Below are 18,158 nucleotides of genomic sequence, written 5' to 3'. Positions count from 1 at the left end.
AAAAATGATATTAAAAGGGTTCTTTTAAAATTTTAAATGAATACATGATATTCATTCATAGTTCCCTGATATAAGTGTAAAGTTTTTCCATTTTTTTTATCTTCAAATTAATAATAATACAGGTACAATTTATATTATGTGCATTGTTGATATTTCTGTTTTATCGATAATTCTGGGTGCATTGAATTGATACATTATTCTTAAAGTAATAATATATAGTTTTTCGTGTACCTCACATTAGTTTTTCTCCTCTTCGTGCCATGCTCTTCTGTTCGTTGCCTGCCCTTGCCTTTAGCGTTCACATTGCGTTTTTATTATAATTGAAAAAAAAACAAATATTTGATAAATTTAAATTAAAATATTTTTCTAAGGGTGCATCGCGTAAAATCCTTTTATATTTAATGTGAGTTTATGGATCGGTTCTATTAAAATCTAGATGCATTCCTATTTATTAAGAAATTAACATTGTAATTTAGTGAGTAATTTTTTTTTTCTTTGGCAAATCATTTTTAATTTGAATTTATATATAATAATTATTTTCTAGCTCTGTTCAGCCGATCTCTTTGGGATCCTATCGGAAGAAAAGGAAATCGTAAAGATCACCGCCAAAGTATCCGAAGCAAAATCAACGAAAAGCAACGACACCCTGGAAATCCTCGCCCAACATATCACCGAGAAATGCCTGATGGACATCATACTCCCCATCAAACAATTGCTAGAATCAAATCATTCGTTTAAAACTGTGCAAAAGGCGCAGGAGGCCTTGAGGCACATAGCACTCGGTCTGGTAGATAACTTGTTCATAAACGAGGAGTCTTTACTCAAGTTCGCGTACGGCACCTCCGCCCAAAAAATACCCGAACTGATGCCCAAGAAAAAGAAACAAAAGCAGCAAAACGAGAAGGAGCAAGCGAGAGAGAAACGCGACTGTTTTATTATCCAGAAAGTGCCGGGCAATCGGACCGCTTATCGGGAATTAAATGTGAAAACTTCTTCGGACACCAACGCCCACTTATTGGTGGAATTCGGATTGAGGTTATGTTTCGTTATGTTAAAGAGGGAGAAAATTAAAGATCAAGAGTACCGGAAATATCTCGACCCATTTGTGAAGATTTTCCGGGACTGTTTAGGATCAAAACATGTCAAAGTAAGGAATTGCGCTCTGTATTATGTGGTGAAATATAATTTTAACTTTTTTTTAGTTGTGTGCTTTGACGCTACAATGCCTGCAATGGATACTTAAATACGACTTGCCATCACTGAAAGCAAGTATTAAGTCCATTGTGAAGGACATGTTCGGGATTTTGCATAAATATGCCGCGGCTGGACTGAGCAAGGGCGATAATTTCGATTTAGTTGTGGCAGCTTTTAAGGTAAAAAGTTAAAAATAATTCTTACTTTAAAGTTCATCATATCAGAAACTGCTTGAAGTATTCTCGTGTAATAGAAGCATAATATTCTTTGAAGTATGCTTAATAGATGTTGCTTTAGGTTCAAACTATAATTCTAAAGGTGCACTCACTTCAAAGTCCAATATCTTAAAAACTACTTGCAGTAGTCTTATGAAATGGCAAGCATAATATTTCTTGAAATATCCCTAACAAATGTTGCTGTGGGTTCAAAGCTGTTTCACTTATATTCCTAAGATATTAGAGTACTTTACCCCTTCATTGCGGCTTCAGCGATACTTACTTCCCGATTTGGATCTTTCTGCCGTCAAAACTAACGGTAGTTTTTGCGGCAAAATATGCGTCCAAGTGATTTGTTTTTGACGTTGTTTTATAAAAAAACGCTTGTAATTTTGTATTATTTTTATTAATAAAAGCGAAATAATTTTTTCAAAAAAGTAAAAATTATTAAAGGCAAGTAGTATTTATAGAAACCAAGGTTACAGGGAAAAAAATGAAAACCAAAAATGAAACACACACATCAGTGCGTTGTAACCAAATGTACTCAATTAAAAAAAAAATAGCAAAACTATAAATATTTGTTGGTGTGAAATCTCTCGAAACAAGAAACAACGCATAAAGCCACATTGCATTCACAGCACATAAAACTTGTTTCTTTTCTAATTTAATTTTTATTTTTTATGCACACAACGCACTTCTTTTATTCAGCTTTTTTTGTTCTATTTTTTGTGGGAGGAACTTTTAAAGAAAAATGTCTACAAGTAAGCCTCAATGGATTATCTTCTACTGATCTTCGCCCTGCTGTCGTGGTTTTTCCACTATGGTTTTCTTCTAATATCTGTCTAAAGTTGCATTTGAAACTTTGCCAATGGGTTTTTTTTCTTACTACTATATTATTTAGGTATTTGCATTGAAGAGAACCATATCTATAATATGGAAAAAACTTTTTTATACCATTTCGAACTTTTTCTTACGCACTCTATTGGACTCAATAGCATATCCGTCCTATCAACTGCACCTATAAAGATATTATTAATAATACACTGAAGTCTCATGATTGTTTTTCCAGTGACGCGATCCTTTTATAGCAGTTTATACAGCGTTATTACTATGCAAACTACTAATCATATATACTTCCCGTTTAGCACAATATTTCAGTGTAAACAATTTCTGATCATATCGAATAGTAAATTCTCCTCTCTGAAGCTTCTCTGCCATTTACTTAGCAAATACTTGCTATTTTTCCGCACTATTCCACAGACATTTGTAGCCCTAATATGCAGCCATGCGAATAGACTAGGACTTGTATATCAATTATCCCAATATAAAGTATGGCCCTTATCCAAATAGGGTTCCAAAAGCGTCAGTATCACATCGCCAGATTTACCCAAATTGAAATCATTTTTCTTCAAATCAGTTGTGGCTCCTGTATAAATAATAAAGTCCAGGATACACCTAGTCACTTAATCACATAAAACAAAAAACTTTACACCAAATCGATGTCTTTTTGACGGAATGTACTGTTTGAAGAATAGTGGGCCCTTGAAAAGCAAAAGACTTTCATCTATACACAATTGTTTATGCGGATTGACAGCATTTCGAAAATTATCACGTATGTGGTCTACAATTAAATCTTGACCAAACTGTCGCCCTCTTTCGGTAGATTATTGTCCACGAAATGCAACATTCGCAAAATCAGAAAATATCATCAGACGTAAGCTCGGAAAAAAGTTGGGGTAGCTAATAGTGTGTCAGTTGACCAGCATTCACTGAGTTTTATTTTTTTTACACGTGGCATCAAATAAGTAATCTTAAAAAATAACCACATTTTATTGAAATCTATATCTTTGTATTGCTTCAAACGTGATTTTTCGGCTTCTGATGTTCACAAAAGTCATTCTCAAATTTATTTGTCTGGGTAACTATTAGTAAAAAATACCTTACAAAAGTCGAAAGCTGTACTTTCAGCAGTCAGCCTATCAATGTTGCAATCAACCTGCGAAGATTCAAATATAAAACTTTTTGGTTGAAAGTCCCTTTTTTCCAGAAAAAATCGTGGTTTATATTCGAAATTTGCTCGTGACGTTCTTCGACAATATCCATTTCGTCATCCGAGTCTAAAGCTATATATTCGTCCTCACTGTCGCTTCTAATAAGAATTTCATTTAATTCCTCCTTCTAAATGTATAAAACCGATTTTTAGGTTTTGGTAGCGATCCTGAAGGCCCATGTTTCTGCTCATCCATTTTTGCAAATGCAAATTTTCTACTGTACTCAATAATACTAAACGATAGCAGACAACACAAATCATAAGTGAACAAATTACCTATCTTCCACCGAGCCTTAAAATTTGGCAGAATCGAATAAAATCCTTGTAAATAGTCACGTAGGCCATGGACTTTAATTGTCGTCGACAGCACTCTATGGTAAATCAAAAGACGTCAGAGCACGGAAATCCCGAGACGTCAGTAGCAGCGAAAAGGTTTTAAGCAGTAATTTTCAAGAATTATATTTGATTCTTAAGGTGACCACCAACTTTAAAGTTCAATATCTCCAAAACTACTTGAAGTATGCTTATGAAATAAAAAGCATGATATTTCTTTGAGTATGCTTAACAAATTTTTGTTGTGGTGTAAAGGTGTGCCAACTATAAGTCTTGAGTTATTGAACTTTTTAAGCAGTAAAGTTTAAAAATTATGCTAAACCCTAAAGAACTATCCAGTTTAAAGACCAATATCTCAAGAAGGTCTTGAAGCATTTGTATGAATTAAAAAACGTTATATTTCTTGAAATATGTTGACTTTTAAAGGTGTCGCCTACTTTATAGTCCAATATCTCTAGAAATTATTTCATAAAATAAAAATCATGATGATCGAGCATAAACATCTTGTCGAACTTGCATTGTCTTAGTAAGACAATGCAAGTTCGACAAGATGTTTTCACCACCTACTTTGAAGTACAATATCTCAAAAACTGCTTGAAACATTTGCTTGAAATACAAAGCCTAATATTCCCTCAAGTATGCTTAATATGTGTATGGTTACAAAGTTGTCTCAGCTATAATTTCTGAGGTATTAAAATTTTTAAGTAGTAATGTCCAAAAAATTATGTTCAACCCTAAAGATGTCCGCTCACCTTAAAGTCTAATATCTTAAAAACTACTTGAGCAATTCTCATAAAATAAAAAGCATGATATTCCTTAAAGTATTATGTTTAACAAATATTGTTTTTAAGTCCAACGATGTCGGTACTATAACTCCTGAGATATTAGACCTATTAAGTAGTAGCCTCCAAAAATGATATTTGATCATCAAGGTGACCACTCACTAAGTCCAATATTTAAAAATCTATTTCAAGCATGCTTATGAAGTAAATAAAAATCATGATATTTGTCAATGTATGCTTAACAACTGTTGTTTTGAGTCCAGGTGTTTGAGCTATAATTTCTGAGATACTGAACTGTTAAGCAGTAGTATTCAAAAATATGATTCGATTTTAAAGGTAAATAAAATAAAATAGAAATCATGATATTTCTTAAAGTATGCTTAAGAAATGTCGTTTTGGGTCCGATGGATCCTCGCTATGATTCCTGAGATATTGGACTTTTTAAATAGTAGCGTCCAAAAATGATGTTTGATCATCAAGGTGACAATTCATTTCAAAGTCCAATATTTTAAAAACTGCTTGAAGCATGCTTATAAAATAAAAATATGATATTCCTTGAAACTTTGCTTAACGAATATTGCTTTGGGTCTAAGGCTGTTTCAGCTATAATTCCTGAGATAAAGTTTTTTTTAGACTTAACAAGTATTGCTTTGGGTCCAAAGCTGTTTCAGTAATAATTGAGGGGGTCAGTTGGAAAGTGGTATAAGTAACAAGATAAATGCAGTCTGTAAATCCCAATTACCCAGTTCCCAAAAACCGTCAAAAATTCGCCGTGCGTCTACTTCAGAGATGTTATTATACTTGTCGACAATCGTGGACAAAGTAAGTAAAATTTTTAGCACCTTTGGCTGATTCCGATGTCCCACGTATGCTTTGCCGCTATTCCGCAACTTTTTTCGCACTTGCTTCTTATGGCCTTCTGGCCTTTTAACTCTCTTCTTTCCTTTATTTTTTATACCTTCAATAGTTGGACTATTTGTGTGGCTCAGTGCTGTCAATGGCAAATCGTCACTGTCCTCAGAACCTCCATCGCTTGAATCATTACCAGGAAAATATGTTTTGTCAGCATCAGAATCGTCAAACTCTGAAAAATATGAAAGTAAAGTTAGAAATTAATAGTTTTATTTTACGATTTTAAATTTGGATCTGTCTACTGTTACGGATAAATCCCTGGGATTCGAACCCATCGAATTTTTAGAATGCAAGTCTAACATTTTACCCAAAACACCGTTTCACTTCAAACGAGGTTGCAGGCAAACAAAGTTTTTAAACCGTATACATGCTGCTGTAAGGGCAGACACTTCCTTTAAATTTACAACTTCGAACTTTACCTTCAACACTTGGACCTTGTCGGTTTCTTATTACTGATAATGGCAAATCGTCACTGTCTTGAGTATTCCCATTGTTAGATTTTCTATCAGGAAAATTTGTTTTGGAAGTACCAGGCTCGTTAAAAATCGAAAACTCTAAAAGTAAGGTTAGAAATAAATTTCGGCAATTTAAATTTTTTACACGAACATGTGATGGTTACAAATTAATTAATAAAACAAACTTACCATTCTCCATTTTAGTAGAAAATACCAAGATTATTATTTGAAAGTCGCTTTAATCACTGGCAAAACACTAGAACGTATTCAAATATGCAAGCACTGTTTACTAATTTACTAAATAGAAAAATGGTATAAGTGCACTTGTACTACTTTTTCCCAAACGAAAAGACCGTTTAAGAGTTGAGCTTCAGCTACTAATTCATAGATGGCGCTAGAATGTTGAAATAGAACTTGTACCATTTTTCTCCTAAACAGATATACCCTTTAACTATACAGTAGTGCACTTATCTCCAATTATGGAAAAATGTTACTTATACCACTTTTCCACTGACCCCCTCAATTTTTCAAATATAGGCCTTTTTAAGCAGTAATATCCAAAAATGATTACTCTAAAGGTGTCCGTCCACTCACTTTAAAGGCCAATATCTGAAAAACAACTTGAAAAATGCTTATGAAATAAAAATTATTTTTCCTGAGTTATACTTAACAAATTTTGCTATGGATATAAAGATGTGCCAACTTTATTTCTCGAGATACTGGACTTTTTAAGTAGTAAAGTCCAAAAAATGAAGTTTAACCCTAAAGATGACTGCCCACTTTAACGCCCAATAAAAAAACTAATTAAATATTTTTATAAAATAAAAAGCATGATTCTCCTTGAAGTATGCTTAATAAAATGTTGCTTACGATTAAAAACTATTTTAGCTATAATCATTGAGATATTAGACTTCTTAAGCAATAATATGCAAAAATGATGATTTACTCTAAAGGTGACCTCCCACTTTAAAGACCAATATCTGAAAAACTACTTGAAACATGATTAGGAAATAAACAGTTTGGCTCTTAAAGTACGCTTGATTTTTGGGCTCTGCCAGCTATAATTCTTGAGGTCTTCATGCAGTAATGTCCAAAAATTATGCTCGATCCTAAAGGTGACCAAGTCCAGTATCGCAAAAATGACTTGAAGCATTCTCATGATATTCCTTGAAGTATACCTTAACAAATGTTGTTATGTGTATAAAGTTGTCCCTGGGAGATTAAAGATTTTCATCAGTAATATCCAAAAACGATGTTCGACCCTAAAAGTGATATCCACTTTAAAGCTTAAATTGAAAAAAAAACTACTTAAAGTCTTGTTATGTAATAAAAAGCATAATATTCATTGAAGTATGCTTAATAAATGTTGCTTTGGGTACAAAGCTTTTTTAGCTATATTACCTGAAATTTTAGACTTCTTATGCAGTAATGTCCAGAAACTATGTTCCATCCTAAAGGTGACCACCCACTTAAAAGTCCAATATCTAAAAACTAATTGAAGCATTTTGATGAAATAAAAGTTATGCTATTCCTTGTAATATACTTAACAAATGTTATTTCAGGTATAAAGCTGTCCTGGCTTTAATTCCTGAAAAATTTGGCTTTTTAAGCAGTATGGTCCTAAAAGCGACCAATATCTTAAAAACTACTTATTCTCGTAAACTAAGTATTCTCGTAAAATAAAAAGTATGATATTCCTTGAAATATGCTCAAAAAATATTGTTTTTGGTCCAATACTCTTCCAGCTATTGAGATTTGGGCTTTCGAAGCAGTAGTGTCAAAAAATTATGTTTGGTCTTATTTGAAGCATGCTTATGAAATAAAAATCGTGATATTCCTTGAATTATACTTAACAAATGTTGCTTTGGGTATGAAGGTGTTTCAGCTATATCTGCAACATTCTCACGAAATAAAACTTATGATGTTTCTTGAAGTGTTCTCAACAAATATTGTTATGAATCTAAAAGTATCCAAGTGATTGAGAATGAGACTTCTTAAACATTAGTGTTAAATCTATCGTCAAGGTAATCACCTACTTAAAAGTTCGATATCTCACAAACTACTTGAAGCATTCGCATGAAACAAAAGGCATGATATAATTCAAAGTATCCTAGACAAATGTTGTCTAGGCTATTAAGCTTTTTGAAAATGTTCACACTAATTCCTTTTAAGGCTATGGCAGTATTGGTCCGAGACGTCCAATACTATACAGTAAACACCAACCAACTGAAAGTACTATTAATGTACGTGGAACAAGACATGCATGACCACGACAGACAAGCCACAGCATTCAACTTATTAAAGGCAATCATATCCAGAAAACTGATTGTTCCCGAAATCCATGACGTGATGGGCAAAGTGGCCGAGTTAAGCATAACTTCCGAACTAAACCACGTTAGGACCCAAGCCAGATCAGTTTTTCATCAGTTTATTATGGAGTATCCTTTAGGGAACTCCTTGGATAAACATTTGAGCTTCTACATATCTCAGATGAGTTTTGACATGCAATATGGCCGAGAATCGGCTATAGAAATGATTCAAGCGTTGATCAATTCATTTCCATTGGTAAGTTTTGAAGTAGATGGAGTAGAAAATGGGGTTTTAATTGATATTTCTTTAGCACGTTTTGAAGAACCACAGTGGGACTTTGTTAATCACCCTAGGGGCGAGACTTGTTAACGACGAGGTACCCGAGTGTAGGAAAATGGTGGCGGAATGTTTACATTCGATGCTTAAAAGACTGAACAAGCTTGAGAGGGATTCTTTGTTTGATATTTTAACTTTATGGTTGAAGGATAAAGAGGTCAGTGATACTAGGTACATATAGGGTAATAAAACACGTATATCTGTAAGTTAAACAACACACTTTATATTTATTGATTTTGATCCTTAATCACAGCTCTACTAGTCCTTGTAAACAAACCCAACCTGCTTTATTACCATTTTTAGTTAGCTCTCAATACAAACCAGAAAATCCCATAAAAGCAAATAACAATTTTTTAGCAACCATGTAAAGGTACCTTACATTTTTATGACACTCTAACCGAATCATTATTTCCAGATAAGTCATCGTCGTTTGGCCGCCCAACTGTGCGGCATCTTCGTCACAGTCGAACAACAAGAATTCGAATCCAGACTGCCCATTTTGACGCCCTTACTACTAAAACAATTCGGCTTAACTAACGAGAACCCTGGGAAATTCGTCAAGGTTAATAAGGAGAAAAACGTTCCAGAGGAAGTTCAACGCCTGAAAGACCATCATTATTATCAAGTGCTACAGTTGATATTAAAAATATGCGCGTACTGCCCCGTTTTTTTGAAAAACCAAAGTGAAGCCATCGAAAACTTGGGTTATTACACTCAAACTTTATTGGGGTACCCGCACGAGTGGGTGCGTTTAGCTGCAGCCCAATTTTTAGGTTTCGTCCTCTCTGCTATGGACGTGGACAATCTGGCAAATCTCCTCATCAATAACGAGACTGAACCTGGATACCTAAGCCTGGACCCAGAAAATTCCCTTAAGAGCCTCACTCTGGATTTATGCGATCAATTACAGCCGGGAGACATCAAGAGCGGCATAGCCGAACAAGTCATCAAAAACCTCGTTTTTATCGCCAAAGTCCTACAAAAAATCCCGAATAACCCTAAAAGGATAAACCTGCTATGGCTCAGCAAAAGAATGAGAAAAATCATCAACTCAGAAGTGATCGACAACAATAACAGCACAACACTCAGAACGGAAGTATTTAAATGGATCGCCGGAGTAATCACCGCGATTGACTTAAACAATTTGAAACCAGTGATGAATCACTTACTGGCCCCTTTAGTTAGAGAAATGATCACCACAGAAGAGAAAAACGCTCCCTTAAGGCAAATGGCCAAAGAGGTAGCGAATATTTTAAAGAAAAAATTGGGAATGGAAGAGTACACGAGGATTCTGCAAAGTCTTCAGCAAAGTTTAACGGTGAAACGGGCGGAGAGGAAGAGGGGCAGGAGCCAACTGGCCGTTACCAATCCGGAAGTTTACGCCCAGAAGAAGATTAAGATGCACGAGAGGAAAAAGTTGGCCAAGAAGAGGAAATTGGAGGAGATCAGGGGCAAGAAGGGGTATAAGAGGAAAAAAGTGGTTGATTTAGAGGACAATTCTGAGGTTATGTAAGTTACGGTGTAAATGTTTTTGTACATATTTTAGTCTTTAAGGATGTGATAAATAGTTTTTTGTTTTAAATAATGTGGTTTTCTTTTTAATTCTTAGGCTGCATTTATTTGCCCTTGCTGAAACAAGTGTTTTTACTGCAGGAATTCTTTGTTCCAAGTGTCTCCTCGTCTCACACTTTCTTTGTTTTAGAGATATGAGCATTTTGTGGCAGGAATTTTGATTTTTTTTGTCCAAATTTGGACACGTAGGTTATCTCGGTTGTTACAAAACATATGCGGTTTTCGCATTACTGATACTTTCTTCTGAAACAAAAGATGCCGTTATTGAAAATTTAACAGCTGTCATAATTTTTAACCCATTTAATACCAAGGACGGAAATAAGAAAAAAAGATAAATTTTTGCAAAAAGTATTTATTGACGTGAATAAAAGAACACATTTTTATTAAAAACAAATTGTTTTTTTGTTAATTTTAGGAAAAAAAAAGGTAGTGCGTGAACGAACCACTGGGAACGAATAACAATTTTTTTTTTAACATTTGGCCTAACTCTAAATATTTTAAATAATAAAGTTATATTTAAATACAAATATTTATAGAGAGCTGCAAAATACTTTTAGTTTTCAAAATTTGTTTGTGTACTTTCAAAAAAACAACTTTTATTACTGGTGCGTAAACGAACCACTGGTAGGTACAATTAAGTTATTTTTGGTGATATTTCACGAAACAACCTGTATGCAAATGAACATTACACTTTGTACAGATATATATTGTATGACTATGACATATTCCTCATCTACGGCGCAGCTTCTGAGCATGAGAGACCATAAGGTGGCCTTGGTTATCGAAGCGCAATTCATCGATATTAGCACGTATAAAATAACGTTCCTTACAACTCTATTAGCGTCCGTTTTTAGAAGACGTAGGGCTATATATGACTTGAAATCTACTTGTGATTTTTTATTTACCAAGTTGTATATCTTCCATGCATTTACTACCAAACTATCCAATGCATTGCAAAATATCGGCCACCACCATTTCTTTCCCAAAATTTGGGATCGGTAGTTTGCAATGCCATTGTCGTGTAGATCTACTCCACCCATAAACTTATTATATTGAGATATTGCATAAGGCTGTTGAATGAATGTTTCTATTAGTTGTTTTTTATTATAACGCTTTACCCTGGTGAGCGGTTCTATATTATAAATATTACTTCCAACTGTAACAACTGAATTGTCGTTCCAACGAATAAAAGAAATTTTTGAATTAGCATCGTAAGCGGCATCAAATTCGTCCCGCTCAGTTTTTTCCATTTTTTTATTATCCAAAAAAGGACAACGGCTTGTTCGATTGTCACGGATGGTGCCTGTTGCAAAAAAAAAAACATTTTGTTTTGTGTGACCAAAAAGTTTGAAAGTCGAAAAAAAGTTGTCAAAAAAGATTTGATGATTTTGTGGTTTTTCTACTACAGACAGTAAACTCATAACAACACCACCATCCAAACCTAGCTCTGAGTGTTTTTTATCTTGAGCTCCAGCATACAGAAGGGAATAAAAAAGGTATCCATTAGATGAACAAAGGCACCATAATTTGAACCCAAAACGCACTGACTTTCCCTTTATAAACATTTTGCAAGGATGTCGGCCAAAATATGGCACCATTTGTTCACCTATTGAAAGCAAAAATTTCAAACTGCAAATTTTTCTTATTGAGTAAATCTAAAAAAGGCCTAACTTTGGAAAATTTATCTTTCTTGTCCAATAAAGAATTATCTGATAAGTGCAAATTTTGCTTTATTTGTTGCAATCTATTCCTGCTCATGCATTTTTTTATTAGATCAATTCCTTTATCCTCATCCGTTGATCAATAATGTTGAATTCTAGGTAAAGAATGATATCCCGAAAATAAAAGAATGCCTATGAAATTTAAAAGTTCAGGTTTTGTTAAAAAATCATGGCGATTGTTATCATGAGCATACTTTACAGAAAAATTTAACAAAAGTTCTACGACATCGTCATCAAAAAACAAATAAAATATCTCAAGGGGAGACTTTCCAAAAAGAAGGTTTTGTAAATTTTCCCTAAACTGAAATTCTGTAGATACAGGTTCATGGGTATACGTTATCTGACCTTTTTTCCACTTCGGTAAAATGGCTTTTGAACTTGCAGAAGCGAGCAACTTTCTTCTTTTTGAAGCCAATGTTCCTTCATCCGAGAGATCCCACTCTTGTTCGTTTCTCATGCGTTTGCCCTCATTTTCAGTATCATTCTCATTCAACTCTGGCTGCTCTGAAACATGTAGCTCAAAAGTCATTAGGCCTTTGACTATCTACCATGTTATTATCATCATCAATCTCCTCTTCGTCTGTCAATATATCAACATCAGGTGGAATATAAACAGCATCAATAGTGTCTAAAAGTAAAAATAATATTTTTTGTAATGCTGATGTTGTAACAATAATCGAGCTGTTATATTTTTATTATAGCAAATAAAATAATTATATAATGTACCATACATCAAAGTTCCTAACAAACTTACCATTTTCCTGATTTTCCAAGCTCAGAACCACTTCGTTCAAGGCGTCTTCTAATTCACTTTGAGTTAAAAATTTTCGGAAAGACATTTTTTTAACAAATTTATCACAAAAGATGTAAACTCTTGTACACTATAACGAATAATGATGAAACATATTTTTCATTTAGATATTGAAATTGGTCTAGGTACGCGAAATTTAATAGTTTATTACACCAATAAAACCAGTGGTGCATTGATGAACCATTGAATACATTTTCAATTTCATTCATCCAAGATTTTTATAAAAACCCATTTTTAGTGGCAACCCATTTTTGGTATTTCCATAAGTACACATTATGTTTTTATTATAAACGATATAATATTCGTAAAACACACAATAATTATTTTGAAAATGGCGATACAAAGTTATCAAAAAAATAATGATTTTTTATCAATATTTAAACATCTATATTTCTATGCTTTATCGACGTAAAACGTATTCCTCCAAATTTTTATTTCATTTTATATCGAACTACTCATACGTAACAAAAAACCTAAAAAAAAATTGGGAGAGTTTTACATAGTCCTAAAGTTAGTGGTTCACGAACGCACCACTGGTACAAAATCGATATCTACAGAGTGATTTTGGGACCATCCTTGTATCTTCGTTATTACTTAACATATTGAAAAAGTAAAAAATGGTTTTGATGAGGTTTTTCCGTAGAACACGAATATAAACTCTGATTAGAACAATTTAAGATTTTAGGTTAAATTTATTATAGACTTATGTTTTTTTGAATGAAACACCCTATATATTCTTAAATAGAAAAATCCGCTTTATTTTTCCCTTTTTAAAACTATATAATACTATCGACTTTTTTAAAAAATAACTAAATAAGAGACCATTTTCGTGAAATAATTCCCTATTATTTTAATTTTAATAGTAGACCATGGTCATGCATCATCAAGTATTTTTTATCTTAGTTTTCATATTATTTCTTGAAAATATATGGTCTATGCAAGTATTACTTCTCTCTTGTAATTTTGTTACACATAGATACAAAACCATTTGAATTAATTAAATAGCTATTTTGTAACTTTTTGATTACTTCTGCTCCCCCAAGACATAATATAGATCTGTTATGTCCCCCAAGAACAGATCTATATTAGATTTTTGACTATTTTTAATAAATAAATCAAGGTCATCAAAAAATTGAAGTATATATATTAGTTGATGGGGACCGGTAGATTATTAATTTATACTATTTACATTAACTTTCATAGTAGTCACCTCATGACAGCTTATAATTTAAAAAAAGAGGATTTAGTTGATTTTTCAGGAATATAATAACTCCATCAAATGAATTATATTCCCACCTTTTCCCTCAGATCATAAACAAATGTTTCACTGCTACTTGGCTAAATCCCACAAGTTTTAAAGTCCTCGTTTTTTTTTTGACGTAGCTGGCGTTATTAGCGCCACCCGTACTATCCCCACCATACCTACTAAAATCATTCCTGTTTCTTGTGTTGACGCGTCAACAAGTTCTTAGTTTTCGTACATAGAGAAATGAATATTAAATACATACTTTTAATTACTCTATGCGTCCCCGACGCTATCGATCAAGGATAGTTCGAGGACGACGACAATTACGATCTCTCGTTTCTTGAACAGACACTTCCCAACACGGAAATGCTGGCGACAACGAGTCAAGATGGCGGCGGGCACGGAAGTGTTAGGTTAAATAATTAGAGCACAGTAGCTCAAAAACGAATTTTCTTGACACAGTAGTCTAAAAATTCTTATTGCCTAACAGGTAATATTATTCTATATTATAGGTAGGTCTAGAATGCTCCTCATTCATGTTTGAAGAGGCCGTTTTAAGCACCGTAGCTTTAAAACGTAAAAAATAATGTTTAGGGCACCATACCTCAAACAAACAATTTTGACATTGGTCAAAAAATTGTTCCTGGTACAGGAATGGGGCACCGTAGCCCTCAAATAATATTTTCTGACATAATAGTCCGAAAAATACCCCTTGAAGCAAAGTTCAAAAATTCGCCTTTCTACGGAATACTGTCAATAACATAAGTATGTATGTCGTAGATACAATCTCAACTACGACTATAACCGATTCCAAGCGATCTATCGCTTTTAACCGCGGTTAAGCCCTTGGTTGACCTTAAACAGTTCCGTTATAACAACCAATCGTGTCCGCTTGGACGTGTTTTATTGAAGTAACTTCGTAACTTGTCAGCTGTCGCTGTCATCATTTTGTTTGTTTGTAAATAATACCCCAGACGCCAGTAATGTTATATGTAATTAGTTCTTAAACATAAATATCAAAAAAGAAAACTAGCCATAATAAATATTGTGTCATCTTTAAAAAGGAAATAATTTGTTTGTTTTTATTTTTTCCCGCACTTATTTCAATATTGTTTTTTTTTATGGTTAACACAAGCACAAGAGGAGAGTCCTATGTCACTCTTGGCGTGGTGCTTGCGCGAATATTTTTGTGGACGTTTATCTTGAATCGCTGTAGGTTGTATGCGTCGGGAAATATGTGAGGTGAAAGCCCGTTCCACAAAGAAGATGTTCTCCAGATGAATGAGTCCCAATACAGCGACGTCCTTAGGGTAGGCGGGTGGACTCGATGTTAATGAGCCGCAACTGCTAGACGCATCCTTCTTGCCGGAACAGCCCTGGGTGGAATCAGACCTGCCAGCTCAGAGGAGCACTTACCGTGATAATAATGGTAGAATAAACAGAGATCAGCCACCTTTCTCCTGTGCTCCAGACTATCCAGACTCTTTGTCAGTTCTGGTTTGTCGATAAGACGAATAGCTCTCTTCTGTATAGAATCCAGCAGGTTTAAACTATGTTTGGGTGCAGAGCTCCAGACATGCGAGTAATACTCGAGGGAAGGGCGTATTTGAGCTTTATAAAGAGTCAGCAGCTGTTCTGGTGTATACAGTTTTTTCGTTTTGAAAAGCACTCCGAGTTTTTTGGAAGCCGCCCTGGCGACCTCGGCAACGTGGTCATGCCAGGACACACTGTTGGTGACCTCGACTCCTAGAAGATGTAAAGATGATTTCATTGGCAATGTTTACCCTGCCATAACCAGCTCCGGGCCACCAAGGTTAGTCTTCATCGTAAACACTGCAGCCTGCGTTTTTTTAGCGTTAAAATTGACCAGATTGTTACCGCCCCACTCCAAGATTGCTCTAATATCGTTGTTGATTGAAGCTACTTGTTGCTGCCTAAGATTCTGAGAACTTGCGGCTGTCATTGGTTTGGCAGACTTAAATGTGGAAATAAGTGTACTATCGTCCGCAAAGCTGTAGATTGGATTGACAGTGGTTCCTAATAAATCGTTGATATATATCAAGAAAAGGGTGGGGGACAGAATGCATCCTTGAGGGACTCCAGCGTTAATGTTAAATTTGTCGGAGAGGTATCCATCGACGGCTACTTGGATTGTTCGTTGTTCAAGAAAACTTTTGATCCAATTCAATAATGAGTTTTGTATGCCGATTGAGAGCTTGGTTAGTAGTCCCTCATGCCACACTCTGTCAAATGCCTTGGAAATGTCAAGAGCGACTAAGCGGGACTCGCCGTGTTTCTCCATGGCCTCCGTCCACAAGTGTGTGACGTAAGCCAGAAGATCGCCGGTGCATCTAAGCTTTCGGAAGCCGTATTGATGATCGTTGATTAGTCCAGATATCTTAACAGTTGTTGGTTGACTGCTTTCTCCATAATCTTCGATATTACTGGAACTATTGCAATCGGGCGGTAATTGGAGGGCATCGTCTTCTTACCCTTTTTGGGCACAGCTTGCACTCGAGCAGTTTTCCAGCTTGTTGGAAATTGGTCCTATTTATACGACGCCGTGAACAGTCTACATAAGGGAGGAGTCAATTCGTCTGCACAACGTTTTAGTATTAGGGCTGGAATTCCCTCGGGTCCAGAAGCTTTGTTGGTGTCTACGCTTTTAAGATTTTTTTTTATAATTCGTTGGGGAAACGAAATTTCTCCCATCGATGAATTCACCCTTGGCAAATATGGCGGTGTTTTGCCTTGCGAGTGCAGAGTAGAATTGGACGCGAAGAGTTTACCCAGTAAGTTGGCTTTTTCCCTTGCTGTTACCGCGCTAGAACCATCATCTGCTGTTAGAGGTGGCAAGGCCGACTTAGCAAATCCTTGACTAACGGCTTTCGATACCGACCAGAAAGATCTTGTTCCATTTGGGCAGTTTAACAGTTTGTTTTTGATCCTGTTGTTGTGACTCTCTTTGCATTCATCAATAATTCGCTTGCAGCTATTTCTGGAGGCTAAAAAGTTCCTCCGATTTTCGATGGAAGGATGTTGACGCCATTTGCGATATGCTGCGTTTTTAGTGTTTACTGCCTTTTTGCAATTCAGGTTGAACCATTGCTTGTTGTTTGATCCGCATTTAGTAGAAAAAGGGATATAAGCTTCCATTCCTGCCAAGATCGTCTCCTTAATTTGGTTTGCACATTCTGAGATGTTATTGGTTCTAAAGCAGACCTCTTTCCAAGGGAATGAGCGATAAAATTCCCGAAGATGGTTCCACTCTGCTGATTTATAGTGCCATTCCTTCCGCGGCATCGGAGGATCCTGCGTTTTAACCTCCAACTGGCAAGAGACTGTTATCAATTTGTGGTCCGATGTTCCTAGGGGGGCATGTACTGATACAGTGTAAGAGTCTGAAGCCGAGACCAGATCTAGGAGACTCGCGAACTCGCCGTCTCGATCGGGGATTCTGGTAGGTTCCTCCACAAGCTGCGTAAGCTTGCATATGGTGGCAAATAGCTCAGCTTCTCGTCCTTCATCGTCGTTCTTGTTGGAGAAGCGCAGCCAGTTGATATTGTGAACGTTGAAATCACCCATGACGATGATTTCTGCGCTTGGCTAGTCAATTTGCAGTTGGTTAATGCAATCAACCAGGTTCAAAAAGAGCCGCCTATATTGGGTGTCGCTTGATGGTCTGTAGATACAGCAGATAAATTTTGTAGCTCCACTGGCTATTATTTTGAATCACATGACGTCGAAGTCCGCAGGTTCAAGCGTTTCCTCCCGCTGGCAACTCAAATCGCTCTTGACAAATACTGCCAATCCAAAGTTTAGTCGAAATCGGGTGTATAGATCGTATCCAGGATAAATGAGGTGAACATTTGTTGTTGAAGGTTTCACCTTTGTTTCTGCCAATGCCAGAACAGCGTGGCCAGATTGGGCGATTTATCGCAATTTGGGCTACTTTTTTAGAGATGTTGCGACCATTTTTTGGTTAAAATCGCAAGTCGCAAATTGGGCGATTTACAAATTCAGTTGGGCGATCAGGTAAATACAAAACTTAGATAAGCAATAATTTTTCTTAAAAACGGATCCGTTTGTAAACCGTTCGATAATAATTACTATGAGTTGTTCGTACATCCGCGACTATCTAATTTTCCGATGCGTTGCGTTTTCGCTGCTGTGGAGTGTGGACCCGCTCTTACAACTTTCTGTTGACTGACACTTTTGACA

General features: G+C 35.4%; 2 protein-coding genes across 2 annotated transcripts in view; one reads left to right on the top strand and one right to left on the bottom strand.

The window, feature by feature from the left end:
- The window catches only part of LOC126750559 (small subunit processome component 20 homolog), a 60,181-nt gene extending 50,009 nt beyond the window's left edge, over positions 1 to 10,172 (top strand). Inside the window, exons 11-15 of the mRNA XM_050460206.1 lie at positions 545 to 1,147; positions 1,203 to 1,373; positions 8,114 to 8,506; positions 8,562 to 8,744; positions 9,003 to 10,172. Of these exons, the coding sequence (XP_050316163.1) occupies positions 545 to 1,147; positions 1,203 to 1,373; positions 8,114 to 8,506; positions 8,562 to 8,744; positions 9,003 to 10,100 (2,448 nt within the window). The 3' untranslated portion in view covers positions 10,101 to 10,172. The remainder of the gene's footprint in view (positions 1 to 544; positions 1,148 to 1,202; positions 1,374 to 8,113; positions 8,507 to 8,561; positions 8,745 to 9,002) is intronic.
- Positions 10,173 to 10,546: 374 nt separating this feature from the next.
- LOC126750566 (piggyBac transposable element-derived protein 3-like) lies at positions 10,547 to 12,757 on the bottom strand. The gene is made up of 2 exons (XM_050460218.1): positions 12,635 to 12,757; positions 10,547 to 12,508 (listed from the first exon to the last, which is right to left on the bottom strand). The coding sequence occupies exon 2, from the start codon at positions 11,755 to 11,757 to the stop codon at positions 10,816 to 10,818; it is 942 nt and encodes a 313-aa protein (XP_050316175.1). The 5' UTR covers positions 11,758 to 12,508; positions 12,635 to 12,757; the 3' UTR covers positions 10,547 to 10,815.
- Positions 12,758 to 18,158: the final 5,401 nt, after the last annotated feature.

The sequence above is a fragment of the Anthonomus grandis genome, chromosome 1 (genome assembly GCF_022605725.1).
Source record: "Anthonomus grandis grandis chromosome 1, icAntGran1.3, whole genome shotgun sequence".
Classification (NCBI taxonomy): Eukaryota; Metazoa; Arthropoda; class Insecta; order Coleoptera; family Curculionidae; genus Anthonomus; species Anthonomus grandis.
The sequence above is the reverse complement of the archived record's forward strand: the minus strand, read 5'-3'. Positions and strand labels throughout refer to the sequence as shown.

Bases quoted from the DNA above. Each gene is read 5' to 3' on its own strand.
- LOC126750566 (XM_050460218.1), bottom strand. From the start codon at position 11,757: ATGGTGCCATATTTTGGCCGACATCCTTGCAAAATGTTTATAAAGGGA.